Source organism: Archocentrus centrarchus, unplaced genomic scaffold, assembly GCF_007364275.1.
Source record: "Archocentrus centrarchus isolate MPI-CPG fArcCen1 unplaced genomic scaffold, fArcCen1 scaffold_27_ctg1, whole genome shotgun sequence".
In the NCBI taxonomy this organism is placed as follows: Eukaryota; Metazoa; Chordata; class Actinopteri; order Cichliformes; family Cichlidae; genus Archocentrus; species Archocentrus centrarchus.
The window spans coordinates 1,147,927-1,166,050 of record NW_022060257.1 but is presented as its reverse complement, the minus strand read 5'-3'; the positions used below and the strand labels follow the sequence as shown (position 1 = coordinate 1,166,050).

Below are 18,124 nucleotides of genomic sequence, written 5' to 3'. Positions count from 1 at the left end.
TGTTGCCACTAGGTGGCGTTATGAGTGTGAAACAAAGCTGATAGAGGGGTGTGTCCGGTCTCCCTTACCCTCCCATTAAGCCTGTGAAGTTTGAGGCAGATCGGACAATGTATGTCAGAGATGTAACAATTTGGTGCACTGTGGTATATGAGTAAAATCCCACATTTAGAGGGTTGCTACGGCAACACCGTTCAATATTCTACAAAACCATGAATATCTTTTGATGGGCTACTTGTGTAGATGATCTGGAGCCATTTTGGTGTGACTGGATGAAAAGCTGTAGTAGAAGATGATTCAAATAGCAGGCCTGAAAAATGTGAAAAATGCTGCAAAAATGACACCTTAATGAGAACATGTCAGGCTTCCTGTTGGATTTCGGCTATCGGTCCAAGAGACTTTTTTGTACGTGTTAGGATGTTACTTCAGCATGCACGATTTCAGGTACACAGACCAAGCACTGCCCTGGGGCTGATGTTTAGAACCTATCTGGGCCTGAAATGGAAAAAAAGTCCAAATTCAGAGGGTTGCTACGGCAACACCGTTCAATATTCTACAAAAGCATGAATATCTTTTGATGGGCTACTTGTGTGGATGATCTGGAGCCATTTTGGTCTCACTGGGTCAAATGCCCTAGGAGGAGTTGAGGCAAAAAGGCCTGAAAAAGGCGAAAAATGCTGCAAAAATGACACTTTAAAGTAAACGTGGCTGACTTCCTGTTGGGTTTGGGCTATCGGTCCAAGAGAGTTTTTTGTAGATGTTAGCATCTTACATCAGCAGGCACATTTTCAGGTACATAGAGAAAGCACAGCCCAGGGGCTGATGTTTAGAATCTCTGTGAATTTGAAATTGAAAAAAGTCCAAATTCAGAGGGTTGCCATGGCAACACCGTTCAATATTCTACAAAACCCTGAATAACTTTTGATGGGCTACTTGTGTAGATGATCTGGAGCCAATTTGGTGTCACTGGGTGAAATGCCCTAGGACAAGTTCGTTCAAATAGCAGGCGTGGAAATCGCAAAAATTGACACCTTCAATTGAAGATGGCCGACTTCCTGTAGGGTTTAGGGTATGGGTCCAAGAGACTTTTTTGTACGTCTTAGTATGTTACATGAGCATGTACATTTTCATACATGTAGATAAAACGTAGCTCCGGGGCTACTCAAAAAACTTGCTATTTTAAGATATTCCGAGCTGCCACTAGGCGGCGCTCTAACGTTTATGGACTTTATGCATATCAGTGTGTTCAGGGCAGCATGCTTATCACACCACTGAAGTTTGAGCCAGATTGGGCAAGTTGGCTTTGAGTTACAGCCATTTTTGTGTTCATGGCGAATCATCGAACTTTGCCGTCCCATAAGGGTCACGCCCTTTTGTCAAAAACTCACAGTTTTGAAAACACAGTAAGTCCAACTTCTTAAGGCTTTCCAGGTGAAATTTGAGATGGTTCTGCTAAACCACCTTGGAGCTGGACCTCCAAGTGTAAAATATGACATTTCCTGTTCCCACTAGGTGGCGCTGCGACTGATATTAAATATTGTCATATGTATGTGTTCAGGGGGGCACCCTCATCCTACTGGAGAAGTTTGATGCACATTGGATCATGTAGGTATGAATGAGAGGCAATCAAAATTTCATGGCGAATGATCAAAGTTCAAAGGGGCATAAGGACCCCTCCCCCTTGGCAAAAACTCACCATTTTCGAGATTTAGATTCCCCTGGGGGTGTAGGTTAGACAAACCAAACATGAAGATGATAACGTCTAAAACCTCTGAGTTATTAGAAAAAGTGTGAGGGCTGCAAATCGCCAAATTTGCATAATTAATTCAAAATGGCGGACTTCCTGTTGGGTTTAGGGCATGGCTCCAAGAGGATTTTTTGTGCGCCTGGACATGATATACATGTGTATGAAGTTTCATTCATGTACGTGAAACACAGCGGTGGGGCTCCAGTTTAGGGGGCGCTAGCGAGCCATTTGGGCGCGCCCTTGCCCGAGCCCATTAAAATACTTAAATTTTCACCAGGTGTGATGCATGTGCAAAGTTTCATGAGTTTTTGAATATGATAAAGCCCCCAAAAAGCCAATTCATTTGCCTGAATAATAATAATAAAAATAAAAAAAATTAAAGCCGCAAGCGGCGTTTTACGGCCCTCGCTGCCTGCGCGACCGCCAAACCCAGCGCGAGCCGCAAGTGAGCCCCCGCGAACCCCCAGCGAGCCACCTACGAGCTCCGCAAATCTCCAGCCAGCCACCTGCGAGCCCCGCAAACCCCACTGCATGCCGCCTGAGAGCCGCTGCTCCTGCAACCTGCGACCTGCCTTCCCTGCGAACAACCTGCCCTGCAAACAGCCTGCAACCCACCTGCGAGCCACCTGAGATCCCCCTTCAAGCTGTCAGAGAGCCACCTGTTCTGCCAAATGGAATCCCCACTGGCAAAAGATGAAAGTCTTGGCAAGGATGGACATGATAACACTGTTGAATCTATCTATTTGACTGTCGCGCAGTTGTCTACCTTTTTTCATGCATTTCAGAAAACCTAAATGTGATTCCCACCATCTAATGCTTTTGTTCCATCTGTAGGGGGCACTAGTGCACTTGTTGCTCTGAATCCACAAATCTAAATGAAGTCTTGTCCAGTACATAAGGGAAAGGAAATGGCAAGCAAAGTGCAGAAAGAGTGCGTGAGTGATTGCGCAATACGTGTGAGAAGGTTGTGGTTTGTCCATAGTGACGTCGTGTTGACATTGGGGTGGTGGTCACGGCTGCAGCGTGCAAGAAAGGGCATAGGTCTGATTGACTTTTCTGATCAGAAGTATCTGAAGAACATGTAAAAAAATTTTCATGCATTTCAAAGAAAGTAATGCGGTGGACCTCCATACAAAATTGCAGTTTCTTCTGTAGGGGGCGCTATTGCCGCAATCGCCATTGTTTCTCCACTTATGGATTCAGTGTAGGTGTGTTCATAAATGATTCCATTTTGGGGCAGATCGGGCAAAGCACGTGCGATTGATGGCAGGAAAGAGGACAGAAATTTTTGGTCAAACGAACGCCAAATTCAGGGGCCTCGTGTGACAAGCCCGTTGAATTGAATACGAAGCCTTCGATAACTTTGGATGGCCCATGTCTCTAGATAATGCTGAGCCATTTTGGGTTTAGTGGGTCAAATGCCCTAGGAGAAGTTCGCGCAAATACGAGGTGTCCAACAGTGCAAAATTGGCAAAAACAGAATTTCAAGCCAAGCTAGCGGATTTCCTGTGGGAATGTGGACATGGGTCTCATTGACTTTTTTGATCGTGCTGGGGTAAAGAATGTTTGTCTCGAATTGCATGCATGTCTGAGAAAGTAAATTGTTGGCTCCCCATATAAACGCAACGCACATTTGCGGTGTGGTGGCGCGTGTGGCGTGCAAAATTGGGCGTAGGTCTGATTGCCTTTTCTGACCAGGAGGATCTGAGGATTGTGTACAAAAATTTTCATGCATACCAGAGAAACTAATTTTGTGGACCCCCATACAAATTTTCATTTTGTTCTGTAGGGGGCGCTATGGCATCAATCGACGTGGTTTCTGCACTTATGGATTCAGTGTAGGTGTGTTCATAAATGATTCCATTTTGGGGCAGATCGGGCAAAGCATGTGCGATTGATGGCAGGAAAGAGGACCGGAATTATTGGTCAAACGAAGGCCAACTTCAGGGGCCTAGTGTGACAAGACAATTGAAATGAATACGAAGCCTTCGATAACTTTAGATGCCCTATGTGTCTAAATGATGCTGAGCCATTTTGGTGTTTGTGGGTCAAATGCTCTAGGAGAAGTTCGCGCAAATACAAGGTGAGCGAAATTGCTGACTCGGCAAAAGCCAAATTTCAAGTGAACCTGGTGGATTTCCTGTGGGTCATGCAGGGGTGCCTCAAGAGGATTTTTTGTTTGTCCTGACATGATCTATGTGTGACGAGAATTTCATGAATCTAGGGCAAACTTGAATTTGGCCTCTCCCATAGGGGCCCGAAAAATGAAATTTCCAGGGGGCGCAGTGTAGCCGTGTTTTTGAGTTAGTTTGTGGCGACATTAAAATACGTAATTTTTCGCCAGACCTGACCACCATGCAAAAAATGGTGACTTTTCGCGCATGTTCAGGGGGTCAAAATTGGGTTCAAAGAGAGAGAAAGTATAATAATAATAATAATTAAAGCCGCAAGCGGCGTTTTACGGCCCTCGCTGCCTGCGCGACCGCCAAACCCAGCGCGAGCCGCAAGTGAGCCCCCGCGAACCCCCAGCGAGCCACCTACGAGCTCCGCAAATCTCCAGCCAGCCACCTGCGAGCCCCGCAAACCCCACTGCATGCCGCCTGAGAGCCGCTGCTCCTGCAACCTGCGACCTGCCTTCCCTGCGAACAACCTGCCCTGCAAACAGCCTGCAACCCACCTGCGAGCCACCTGAGATCCCCCTTCAAGCTGTCAGAGAGCCACCTGTTCTGCCAAATGTAATCCCCACTGGCAAAAGATGAAAATCTTGGCAAGGATGGACATGATAACACTGTTGAATCTATCTATTTGACTGTCGCGAAGTTGTCTACCTTTTTTCATGCATTTCAGAAAACCTAAATGTGATTCCCACCATCTAATGCTTTTGTTCCATCTGTAGGGGGCACTAGTGCACTTGTTGCTCTGAATCCACAAATCTAAATTAAGTCTTGTCCAGTACATAAGGGAAAGGAAATGGCAAGCAAAGTGCAGAAAGAGTGCGTGAGTGATTGCGCAATACGTGTGACAAGGTTGTGGTTTCTCCATAGTGACGTCATGTTGACATTGGGGTGGTGGTCACGGCTGCAGCGTGCAAAAAAGGGCATAGGTCTGATTGACTTTTCTGATCAGGAGTATGTGAAGAACATGTAAAAAAATTTTCATGCATTTCAAAGAAAGTAATGCGGTGGACCTCCATACAAAATTGCAGTTTCTTCTGTAGGGGGCGCTATTGCAGCAATCGCCATTGTTTCTCCACTTATGGATTCAGTGTAGGTGTGTTCATAAATGATTCCATTTTGGGGCAGATCGGGCAAAGCACGTGCGATTGATGGCAGGAAAGAGGACAGAAATTTTTGGTCAAACGAACGCCAAATTCAGGGGCCTCGTGTGACAAGCCCGTTGAATTGAATACGAAGCCTTCGATAACTTTGGATGCCCCATGTCTCTAGATAATGCTGAGCCATTTTGGGTTTAGTGGGTCAAATGCCCTAGGAGAAGTTCGCGCAAATACGAGGTGTCCAACAGTGCAAAATTGGCAAAAACAGAATTTCAAGCCAAGCTAGCGGATTTCCTGTGGGAATGTGGACATGGGTGTCATTGACTTTTTTGATCGTGCTGGGGTAAAGAATGTTTGTCTCGAATTGCATGCATGTCTGAGAAAGTAAATTGTTGGCTCCCCATATAAACGCAACGCACATTTGCGGTGTGGTGGCGCGTGTGGCGTGCAAAATTGGGCATAGGTCTGATTGCCTTTTCTGACCAGGAGGATCTGAGGATTGTGTACAAAAATTTTCATGCATACCAGAGAAACTAATTTTGTGGACCCCCATACAAATTTTCATTTTGTTCTGTAGGGGGCGCTATGGCATCAATCGACGTGGTTTCTGCACTTATGGATTCAGTGTAGGTGTGTTCATAAATGATTCCATTTTGGGGCAGATCGGGCAAAGCATGTGCGATTGATGGCAGGAAAGAGGACCGGAATTATTGGTCAAACGAAGGCCAACTTCAGGGGCCTAGTGTGACAAGACAATTGAAATGAATACGAAGCCTTCGATAACTTTAGATGCCCTATGTCTCTAAATGATGCTGAGCCATTTTGGTGTTTGTGGGTCAAATGCTGTAGGAGAAGTTCGCGCAAATACAAGGTGAGCGAAATTGCTGACTCGGCAAAAGCCAAATTTCAAGTGAACCTGGTGGATTTCCTGTGGGTCATGCAGGGGTGCCTCAAGAGGATTTATTGTTTGTCCTGACATGATCTATGTGTGACGAGAATTTCATGAATCTAGGGCAAACTTGAATTTGGCCTCTCCCATAGGGGCCCGAAAAATGAAATTTCCAGGGGGCGCAGTGTAGCCGTGTTTTTGAGTTAGTTTGTGGCGACATTAAAATACGTAATTTTTCGCCAGACCTGACCACCATGCAAAAAATGGTGACTTTTCGCGCATGTTCAGGGGGTCAAAATTGGGTTCAAAGAGAGAGAAAGTATAATAATAATAATAATTAAAGCCGCAAGCGGCGTTTTACGGCCCTCGCTGCGTGCGCGACCGCCAAACCCAGCGCGAGCCGCAAGTGAGCCCCCGCGAACCCCCAGCGAGCCACCAACGAGCTCCGCAAATCTCCAGCCAGCCACCTGCGAGCCCCGCAAACCCCACTGCATGCCGCCTGAGAGCCGCTGCTCCTGCAACCTGCGACCTGCCTTCCCTGCGAACAACCTGCCCTGCAAACAGCCTGCAACCCACCTGCGAGCCACCTGAGATCCCCCTTCAAGCTGTCAGAGAGGCACCTGTTCTGCCAAATGTAATCCCCACTGGCAAAAGATGAAAATCTTGGCAAGGATGGACATGATAACCCTGTTGAATCTATCTATTTGACTGTTGCGAAGTTTTCTTCCTTTTTGTCATGCATTTCAGAAAACCTAAATGTGATTCCCACCATCTAATGATTTTGTTCCATCTGTAGGGGGCACTAGTGCACTTGTTGCTCTGAATCCACAAATCTAAATTAAGTCTTGTCCAGTACATAAGGGAAAGGAAATTGCAAGCAAAGTGCAGAAAGAGTGCGTGAGTGATTGCGCAATACGTGTGAGAAGGTTGTGGTTTCTCCATAATGATGTCATCTTGACATTGGGGTGGTGGTCACGGCTGCAGCGTGCAAAATAGGGCATAGGTCTGATTGACTTTTCTGATCAGGAGTATCTGAAGAACATGTAAAAAAATTTTCATGCATTTCAAAGAAACCAATGCGGTGGACCTCCATACAAAATTTCAGTTTCTTCTGCAGGGGGCGCTATTGCAGCAATCGCCATTGTTTCTCCACGTATGGATTCAGTGTAGGTGTGTTCATAAATGATTCCATTTTGGGGCAGATCGGGCAAAGCACGAGCGATTGATGGCAGGAAAGAGGACAGAAATTTTTGGTCAAACGAATGCCAAATTCAGGGGCCTCGTGTGACAAGCCCGTTGAATTGAATACGAAGCCTTCGATAACTTTGGATGCCCCATGTCTCTAGATAATGCTGAGCCATTTTGGGTTTAGTGGGTCAAATGCCCTAGGAGAAGTTCGCGCAAATACGAGGTGTCCAACAGTGCAAAATTGGCAAAAACAGAATTTCAAGCCAAGCTAGCGGATTTCCTGTGGGAATGTGGACATGGGTGTCATTGACTTTTTTGATCGTGCTGGGGTAAAGAATGTTTGTCTCGAATTGCATGCATGTCTGAGAAAGTAAATTGTTGGCTCCCCATATAAACGCAACGCACATTTGCGCTGTGGTGGCGCGTGTGGCGTGCAAAATTGGGCATAGGTCTGATTGCCTTTTCTGACCAGGAGGATCTGAGGATTGTGTACCAAAATTTTCATGCATACCAGAGAAACTAATTTTGTGGACCCCCATACAAAGTTTCATTTTGTTCTGTAGGGGGCGCTATGGCATCAATCGACGTGGTTTCTGCACTTATGGATTCAGTGTAGGTGTGTTCATAAATGATTCCATTTTGGGGCAGATCGGGCAAAGCATGTGCGATTGATGGCAGGAAAGAGGACCGGAATTATTGGTCAAACGAAGGCCAACTTCAGGGGCCTAGTGTGACAAGACAATTGAAATGAATACGAAGCCTTCGATAACTTTAGATGCCCTATGTCTCTAAATGATGCTGAGCCATTTTGGTGTTTGTGGGTCAAATGCTGTAGGAGAAGTTCGCGCAAATACAAGGTGAGCGAAATTGCTGACTCGGCAAAAGCCAAATTTCAAGTGAACCTGGTGGATTTCCTGTGGGTCATGCAGGGGTGCCTCAAGAGGATGTTTTGTTTGTCCTGACATGATCTATGTGTGACGAGAATTTCATGAATCTAGGGCAAACTTGAATTTGGCCTCTCCCATAGGGGCCCGAAAAATGAAATTTCCAGGGGGCGCAGTGTAGCCGTGTTTTTGAGTTAGTTTGTGGCGACATTAAAATACGTAATTTTTCGCCAGACCTGACCACCATGCAAAAAATGGTGACTTTTCGCGCATGTTCAGGGGGTCAAAATTGGGTTCAAAGAGAGAGAAAGTATAATAATAATAAAGAAAAATAATAATAAAGAATAATGGAGAATTCGAGCAAAAACAATTAGGCGTTTTCCCAGTCACCCCGACGCATACCTTTTCGGAAACGTCTCGACCTGACCCACGTCCCTATGAGGTCAGGGGTCACTGGCGACCGCGTCCCATGCGACCGTGGGGATTTTAACGCATTTTGGGGTATGTGGCATAGTGAATCCAATAGGCTCCTCGCCGAGACTTCGTCGGCTCGGGCCTAATAATAAAGAATAATGGAGAATTCGAGCAAAAACAATTAGGCGTTTTCCCAGTCACCCCGACGCATACCTTTTCGGAAACGTCTCGACCTGACCCACGTCCCTATGAGGTCGGGGGTCACTGGCGACCGCGTCCCATGCGACCGTGGGGATTTTAACGCATTTTGGGGTATGTGGCATAGTGAATCCAATAGGCTCCTCGCCGAGACTTCGTCGGCTCGGGCCTAATTAAAGCCGCAAGCGGCGTTTTACGGCCCTCGCTGCGTGCGCGACCGCCAAACCCAGCGCGAGCCGCAAGTGAGCCCCCGCGAACCCCCAGCGAGCCACCTACGAGCTCCGCAAATCTCCAGCCAGCCACCTGCGAGCCCCGCAAACCCCACTGCATGCCGCCTGAGAGCCGCTGCTCCTGCAACCTGCGACCTGCCTTCCCTGCGAACAACCTGCCCTGCAAACAGCCTGCAACCCACCTGCGAGCCACCTGAGATCCCCCTTCAAGCTGTCAGAGAGCCACCTGTTCTGCCAAATGTAATCCCCACTGGCAAAAGATGAAAATCTTGGCAAGGATGGACATGATAACACTGTTGAATCTATCTATTTGACTGTTGCGAAGTTTTCTACCTTTTTGTCATGCATTTCAGAAAACCTAAATGTGATTCCCACCATCTAATGATTTTGTTCCATCTGTAGGGGGCACTAGTGCACTTGTTGCTCTGAATCCACAAATCTAAATTAAGTCTTGTCCAGTACATAAGGGAAAGGAAATTGCAAGCAAAGTGCAGAAAGAGTGCGTGAGTGATTGCGCAATACGTGTGAGAAGGTTGTGGTTTCTCCATAATGATGTCATCTTGACATTGGGGTGGTGGTCACGGCTGCAGCGTGCAAAATTGGGCATAGGTCTGATTGACTTTTCTGATCAGGAGTATCTGAAGAACATGTAAAAAAATTTTCATGCATTTCAAAGAAACCAATGCGGTGGACCTCCATACAAAATTTCAGTTTCTTCTGCAGGGGGCGCTATTGCAGCAATCGCCATTGTTTCTCCACGTATGGATTCAGTGTAGGTGTGTTCATAAATGATTCCATTTTGGGGCAGATCGGGCAAAGCACGAGCGATTGATGGCAGGAAAGAGGACAGAAATTTTTGGTCAAACGAATGCCAAATTCAGGGGCCTCGTGTGACAAGCCCGTTGAATTGAATACGAAGCCTTCGATAACTTTGGATGCCCCATGTCTCTAGATAATGCTGAGCCATTTTGGGTTTAGTGGGTCAAATGCCCTAGGAGAAGTTCGCGCAAATACGAGGTGTCCAACAGTGCAAAATTGGCAAAAACAGAATTTCAAGCCAAGCTAGCGGATTTCCTGTGGGAATGTGGACATGGGTGTCATTGACTTTTTTGATCGTGCTGGGGTAAAGAATGTTTGTCTCGAATTGCATGCATGTCTGAGAAAGTAAATTGTTGGCTCCCCATATAAACGCAACGCACATTTGCGGTGTGGTGGCGCGTGTGGCGTGCAAAATTGGGCATAGGTCTGATTGCCTTTTCTGACCAGGAGGATCTGAGGATTGTGTACAAAAATTTTCATGCATACCAGAGAAACTAATTTTGTGGACCCCCATACAAATTTTCATTTTGTTCTGTAGGGGGAGCTATGGCATCAATCGACGTGGTTTCTGCACTTATGGATTCAGTGTAGGTGTGTTCATAAATGATTCCATTTTGGGGCAGATCGGGCAAAGCATGTGCGATTGATGGCAGGAAAGAGGACCGGAATTATTGGTCAAACGAAGGCCAACTTCAGGGGCCTAGTGTGACAAGACAATTGAAATGAATACGAAGCCTTCGATAACTTTAGATGCCCTATGTCTCTAAATGATGCTGAGCCATTTTGGTGTTTGTGGGTCAAATGCTCTAGGAGAAGTTCGCGCAAATACAAGGTGAGCGAAATTGCTGACTCGGCAAAAGCCAAATTTCAAGTGAACCTGGTGGATTTCCTGTGGGTCATGCAGGGGTGCCTCAAGAGGGATTTTTTGTTTGTCCTGACATGATCTATGTGTGACGAGAATTTCATGAATCTAGGGCAAACTTGAATTTGGCCTCTCCCATAGGGGCCCGAAAAATGAAATTTCCAGGGGGCGCAGTGTAGCTGTGTTTTTGAGTTAGTTTGTGGCGACATTAAAATACGTAATTTTTCGCCAGACCTGACCACCATGCAAAAAATGGTGACTTTTCGCGCATGTTCAGGGGGTCAAAATTGGGTTCAAAGAGAGAGAAAGTATAATAATAATAAAGAAAAATAATAATAAAGAATAATGGAGAATTCGAGCAAAAACAATTAGGCGTTTTCCCAGTCACCCCGACGCATACCTTTTCGGAAACGTCTCGACCTGACCCACGTCCCTATGAGGTCAGGGGTCACTGGCGACCGCGTCCCATGCGACCGTGGGGATTTTAACGCATTTTGGGGTATGTGGCATAGTGAATCCAATAGGCTCCTCGCCGAGACTTCGTCGGCTCGGGCCTAATAAAAAATAATGGAGAATTCGAGCAAAAACAATTAGGCGTTTTCCCAGTCACCCCGACGCATACCTTTTCGGAAACGTCTCGACCTGACCCACGTCCCTATGAGGTCGGGGGTCACTGGCGACCGCGTCCCATGCGACCGTGGGGATTTTAACGCATTTTGGGGTATGTGGCATAGTGAATCCAATAGGCTCCTCGCCGAGACTTCGTCGGCTCGGGCCTAATAATAATAATTAAAGCCGCAAGCGGCGTTTTACGGCCCTCGCTGCGTGCGCGACCGCCAAACCCAGCGCGAGCCGCAAGTGAGCCCCCGCGAACCCCCAGCGAGCCACCTACGAGCTCCGCAAATCTCCAGCCAGCCACCTGCGAGCCCCGCAAACCCCACTGCATGCCGCCTGAGAGCCGCTGCTCCTGCAACCTGCGACCTGCCTTCCCTGCGAACAACCTGCCCTGCAAACAGCCTGCAACCCACCTGCGAGCCACCTGAGATCCCCCTTCAAGCTGTCAGAGAGCCAACTGTTCTGCCAAATGTAATCCCCACTGGCAAAAGATGAAAATCTTGGCAAGGATGGACATGATAACACTGTTGAATCTATCTATTTGACTGTCGCGAAGTTGTCTACCTTTTTTCATGCATTTCAGAAAACCTAAATGTGATTCCCACCATCTAATGCTTTTGTTCCATCTGTAGGGGGCACTAGTGCACTTGTTGCTCTGAATCCACAAATCTAAATTAAGTCTTGTCCAGTACATAAGGGAAAGGAAATGGCAAGCAAAGTGCAGAAAGAGTGCGTGAGTGATTGCGCAATACGTGTGACAAGGTAGTGGTTTCTCCATAGTGACGTCATCTTGACATTGGGGTGGTGGTCACGGCTGCAGCGTGCAAAAAAGGGCATAGGTCTGATTGACTTTTCTGATCAGGAGTATCTGAAGAACATGTAAAAAAATTTTCATGCATTTCAAAGAAAGTAATGCGGTGGACCTCTATACAAAATTGCAGTTTCTTCTGTAGGGGGCGCTATTGCAGCAATCGCCATTGTTTCTCCACTTATGGATTCAGTGTAGGTGTGTTCATAAATGATTCCATTTTGGGGCAGATCGGGCAAAGCACGTGCGATTGATGGCAGGAAAGAGGACAGAAATTTTTGGTCAAACGAACGCCAAATTCAGGGGCCTCGTGTGACAAGCCCGTTGAATTGAATAGGAAGCCTTCGATAACTTTGGATGCCCCATGTCTCTAGATAATGCTGAGCCATTTTGGGTTTAGTGGGTCAAATGCCCTAGGAGAAGTTCGCGCAAATACGAGGTGTCCAACAGTGCAAAATTGGCAAAAACAGAATTTCAAGCCAAGCTAGCGGATTTCCTGTGGGAATGTGGACATGGGTGTCATTGACTTTTTTGATCGTGCTGGGGTAAAGAATGTTTGTCTCGAATTGCATGCATGTCTGAGAAAGTAAATTGTTGGCTCCCCATATAAACGCAACGCACATTTGCGGTGTGGTGGCGCGTGTGGCGTGCAAAATTGGGCATAGGTCTGATTGCCTTTTCTGACCAGGAGGATCGGAGGATTGTGTACAAAAATTTTCATGCATACCAGAGAAACTAATTTTGTGGACCCCCATACAAATTTTCATTTTGTTCTGTAGGGGGCGCTATGGCATCAATCGACGTGGTTTCTGCACTTATGGATTCAGTGTAGGTCTGTTCATAAATGATTCCATTTTGGGGCAGATCGGGCAAAGCATGTGCGATTGATGGCAGGAAAGAGGACCGGAATTATTGGTCAAACGAAGGCCAACTTCAGGGGCCTAGTGTGACAAGACAATTGAAATGAATACGAAGCCTTCGATAACTTTAGATGCCCTATGTCTCTAAATGATGCTGAGCCATTTAGGTGTTTGTGGGTCAAATGCTGTAGGAGGAGTTCGCGCAAATACAAGGTGAGCGAAATTGCTGACTCGGCAAAAGCCAAATTTCAAGTGAACCTGGTGGATTTCCTGTGGGTCATGCAGGGGTGCCTCAAGAGGATTTTTTGTTTGTCCTGACATGATCTATGTGTGACGAGAATTTCAGGAATCTAGGGCAAACTTGAATTTGGCCTCTCCCATAGGGGCCCGAAAAATGAAATTTCCAGGGGGCGCAGTGTAGCCGTGTTTTTGAGTTAGTTTGTGGCGACATTAAAATACGTAATTTTTCGCCAGACCTGACCACCATGCAAAAAATGGTGACTTTTCGCGCATGTTCAGGGGGTCAAAATTGGGTTCAAAGAGAGAGAAAGTATAATAATAATAATAATAATAATAATAATAATAATAATAAAGAATAATGGAGAATTCGAGCAAAAACAATTAGGCGTTTTCCCAGTCACCCCGACGCATACCTTTTCGGAAACGTCTCGACCTGACCCACGTCCCTATGAGGTCGGGGGTCACTGGCGACCGCGTCCCATGCGACCGTGGGGATTTTAACGCAGTTTGGGGTATGTGGCATAGTGAATCCAATAGGCTCCTCGCCGAGACTTCGTCGGCTCGGGCCTAATAATAATAAAGAATAATGGAGAATTCGAGCAAAAACAATTAGGCGTTTTCCCAGTCACCCCGACGCATACCTTTTCGGAAACGTCTCGACCTGACCCACGTCCCTATGAGGTCGGGGGTCACTGGCGACCGCGTCCCATGCGACCGTGGGGATTTTAACGCATTTTGGGGTATGTGGCATAGTGAATCCAATAGGCTCCTCGCCGAGACTTCGTCGGCTCGGGCCTAATAAAAAAAAAAAAATAATAATAAACGAAGCAATTACAATAGGGCCTTCGCACAGTTCGTGCTCGGGCCCTAAAATGGCAGTTTATTCCACTTTATCACTTTGCAAAAAACTCATGTGGCATACAAAACTATTTCAATACAGTAGTATCACCTTTTATCTCTGGTTCTCTAAAAACCTCAGCATCGTCCACACTGTTCAACTCTATTCTAAATAAATTCAAATTTGTGAGAGAATTCAAAAAAATAAAATCAAATTTCTATATTTGTACAGCGACAATAAAGGCATCCTATTCTAGTCTATAAAGATGGTGATATAAGTAAAACACCTTCTTTTGGGGGCAATTTTTAAAATGTTTTTGTTTCCTTTTAAACCAGACTTGACTTGGTGATTCATTGTATGCAGTTCATATGTCCTGTTGATCACTGAATTTAAAGTTCATTTTAGATGATGTATCAAAATAACTGCCCAATGCCCTAAAATTCTTAAGATGTCTGCTGAGTGGCACGAGCTGCTTCTGTAAGAACTGCCCTTTTTTCCCTTCAACCTTTCTCTCCAAGTCCCCCAAAACCCCAAAAGGCTGAATTGTATTAGTTCTACCAATAAATATTTGTATTTTCTCACTTCTGGAATGCTTAGTGACACACACACACACACACACACACACACACACACACACACACACACACACACACACACACACACACACACACACACACACACACACACACACACACACTTTAAACAAGCATGTTGGAGCTGCAGTTTTTCCCTCATGCATGTGCTCATATTATTTCCGTGGTCATATGCTGCCCCCATGTGGCTTAAACTATAAGTGACCTTTTTGTGCTCACCCCATTCTGAAACCCAGGGCATCCAACAGAAAACTGCCAAATCAAGCATCAAGCCCTACCCGTTTGGCGACCCCTTGTGGTAGGGGAGCAGCCAAAGTAGCTTCTTCTGTTCTTCAAATGTTTTAAGGCCAGTTTGTCTTTGAATATTCTGATACTTATATAGCACCTTTTTACTCGATTTGAGCACTCAAAGCACTTTCTACTACAAGTCTCATTCACCCAACCACACACCCACTCATAGTGTTTTTATCTAAAACTCAACACTTTTCTGGAACATTCACATAAACACTCACACAATGCATTGATGCAAAAAATACATTGAATTTGTTTTCTTTTTGACAAACTGTTCCCAGGGAGTAAAGAAAACATGACTGCCTGCCAGCAGAAACAGCAAAAGCTATAGTTAGAGCTGGACTTATAGTGGGAAACATTTGTATGATGTGCTTTAGCCACTAGGTAGAGCTGTGACACTGATCATATTTTGTTAATGGAACAAATTTTGTTTTCCTTCTTTTTGTCATATAGCAATCAGAGAAGATGGCATGCCTGGAGGGAGGAACAAAAGCATTGGGCCTGTGCAGGTAAGTCAGCTAAAGCATTGTTTTTTTTTGTGGGATACACTGACCTTTCCCTGGCTCCGAGTCAGTCTGAACATCATCACTGTGGCTCAGCCCCCGAGTAATTGTGCTTACAGTGAATGCACTCAGATCACAAGCCATTAAATAACACAGAGCTGGAGTGCTGCAATCCTACTCTTTGGGATGCTCGTAAAGCACATAATGAGAGCAAGCCCTGACCTTGTTATATCATCTGTATAATCGTGTAGCTGTTGATTAGTCCCCATTCAGCGGTGGCTTCATTATTAATATGAAGCGATGGAACACACGGTCAGGAAAATGTGTAACATGAGGATAAGTATCACTGAACCACTGTTCAAGGGGAGGGATGTGGTCGATTCATTCCACCTCAATTCAACGAGTCAAAACAGAAAAACATCGGCTTCCATTAAGAACCAGCGCCCTTAATGAAAGGAGGACCTCTCTGTCATTAATATGGAATGAAAATGCCTGTTTCAGTATTTGGGATGAAGTGATAGAAATGAAAGTGAATTGACCCGTGCCACAGACACAAGATACCGCATTTTCTGGTGTGCTGAAGCCTTTCAGAATGGCTTTTGTCTGTGTTTTCTGCCTGCAATGACCTGCAAGGATTCTATTATTTTAAGTGTGTGAATCATCCAATCAAATACACACGCACACTCACCTCTTTTCGTTCTTTCTTTCTTCCTTCCTACAGCTCCCTGTTTCATTTTGTGATTGTGTCCTTGCTCCTCAACATTTTAATGAAAAGTGGTGCACTGCCTGTCAGTGCTAATCAATTGAACTAAAGCGCATGCTGATTTTAATTCCACATGGATGTGCTGTAAGCTGCAAACCTGCCTTTGTGTGTGTGTGTGTGTGTGTGTGTGTGTGTGTGTGTGTGTGTGTGTGTGTGTGTGTGTGTGTGTGTGTGTTTTTCAGATCACGGAGGAGGAGATAGAACGGATCATGTCAGGGCAAGAGTTCAAGGAGGATGCCCCAGAGCACACCTGGGGGAACAACGGCGACAGTGACCACAGCTCGCCCAGCAACGGAGCCTCGGAGGGTAACCAGCCGTCGCCTGCCTCCACTCTGTCGTCCAAGTGAGTCGTTCATCTCATCCACTCAACTACGCAGCACTGGCACTCGCCCCATCTTTGAGATAATGAGCTGGCCCTGACAGTCTAACACCTCGTTCCCATCTCACCCAGACTTTAGTTAAGGTATTCATCAGCCAAAGAATGCCTGAATATGCAGCTCCTCAGGCTCGGTGATGACAAGAAAACACAAAGAACTCACAGCACTATCTGCTGTTCTTGCTTGGAGACGAGCATATTGTCTATCTGCACTCATCAAGGACAAATATTGTCTAGGTACTTGCATGATGGCATTTTTTTTAGTCTCATTTTGTGTAAACATCAGGTTTTTATCTCAGCAGCCTGAAAACTATTCAGGGCAATGGCTTTTTTTTCTTTTTTTTTTTTTTTTAATGGAATTAAATCTTGCCAGAAATGAACAGTAAAAAACAGAAAGCCTAAGTAGCATGGGCTTTGGTGTGTAGGCTCAAAATACAAAGTCTTGCAAAGTTTTGTCTGCAAGTTTGCGAAAAAATGCAGAGTTTTAATGGAGAAGACAAAGGAGTTCCGCCCCATGTCCCCAGAATGGGGTTTAAATTTTATGAGGAGCGAGTGCAGAGGCCTGGTAGAGAGGGTTTAGCCCACAAAATGCAACCTCCTAGCTTACCCAGTCCAGGATGGTGAGCCAGCATGTTTTCCAAAATGTCAGACTGTTCCCTTAATAATAATAATAAAAATACCCCCAGATATTATTGGAAATTGTCACCTTTGATCTTTGTATGCTTTCAGTCGCTCTGCTGAAATGAACGGCTACACGGCAGCCCTGCGGGACCAGTACATCAACACTTCCATGCCCACACATTACCAGCTACTGCCTCACCTGTTCAGCTATGCTGCACAGTCTGGCCTGCTGGCCTCTCAGCCCCGCAGCCTCTACCCACAGTCCCATCCTCTGGTGCAGCAGCTGGTGGCTGCTGAAGAATTGGCCCCCCTCACCACTCCAATGCTGATAGAAGACGAGTGAGTCCACGTGCAGAACATTATGCATTATGTAGAGGTATTTATATGTGCTCACAGGTAAAAAATTAAAGGAAAAAATCAGAACCCTTGACACCTGCAGTTAGGGGAACTGGTAACGGCTTGAAAATACTCCTGTTAAGTAAAATGTATGAATTTCTTCATAAAATACTAAAGTTTAACGTATTATTCAGGAATGGCAATTTGAAAATTGGAATGGAAATTGTTTGGAAATTGCCAAATAACCCCTCCCAGACTGATGGGTAGCAGCAATTACTTCTCTAGCCCTCTATGGCATGGTGTTGCCCTCAGGCAACAAAGCACATTTTTGGTTATTACTCTGTCTGGTAAATTTAAATTATTTCTTTTTTATGTAATGGCACAAAACACATCACTATTCAGTAAACAAATCTTCATGTTTGAGCTACTGCTATGACTAATATAATTTTTATACCTGTTTAAATTGCAATAATGATAAATAAATATGTGTGTGAATTTGTGAAGAAGTGTTTTTGGTTGTTTAAGACAGATTTTGATTTCATTTATGTACTAAAATAGGATTTTTTTTGGTTTGTTGCCTCAGGACAACGTTATGCAGTTAGACTGCTTTCTTTAGGGCAGTAATGATAAAGCAGTGTTTCTACACTTTGGGCCTTGGGACTGCTTGTTTTAGGTTTTTAGGTGCCTCGGCTCCAAAACATTTGATTCACATGATTATCTTGTTATCAGGCAGCTGCAACTTTTGATACCAGGCTGTTCATTTGAATCAGGTGTATTG

At 45.4% G+C, this 18,124-nt stretch overlaps 1 protein-coding gene across 1 annotated transcript in view; it reads left to right on the top strand.

The window, feature by feature from the left end:
- Positions 1-18,124, top strand: part of nr6a1a (nuclear receptor subfamily 6, group A, member 1a) — a 51,404-nt gene that overhangs the window by 21,175 nt on the left and 12,105 nt on the right. Inside the window, exons 3-5 of the mRNA XM_030723801.1 lie at positions 15,201-15,256; positions 16,196-16,356; positions 17,119-17,349. Of these exons, the coding sequence (XP_030579661.1) occupies positions 15,201-15,256; positions 16,196-16,356; positions 17,119-17,349 (448 nt within the window). The remainder of the gene's footprint in view (positions 1-15,200; positions 15,257-16,195; positions 16,357-17,118; positions 17,350-18,124) is intronic.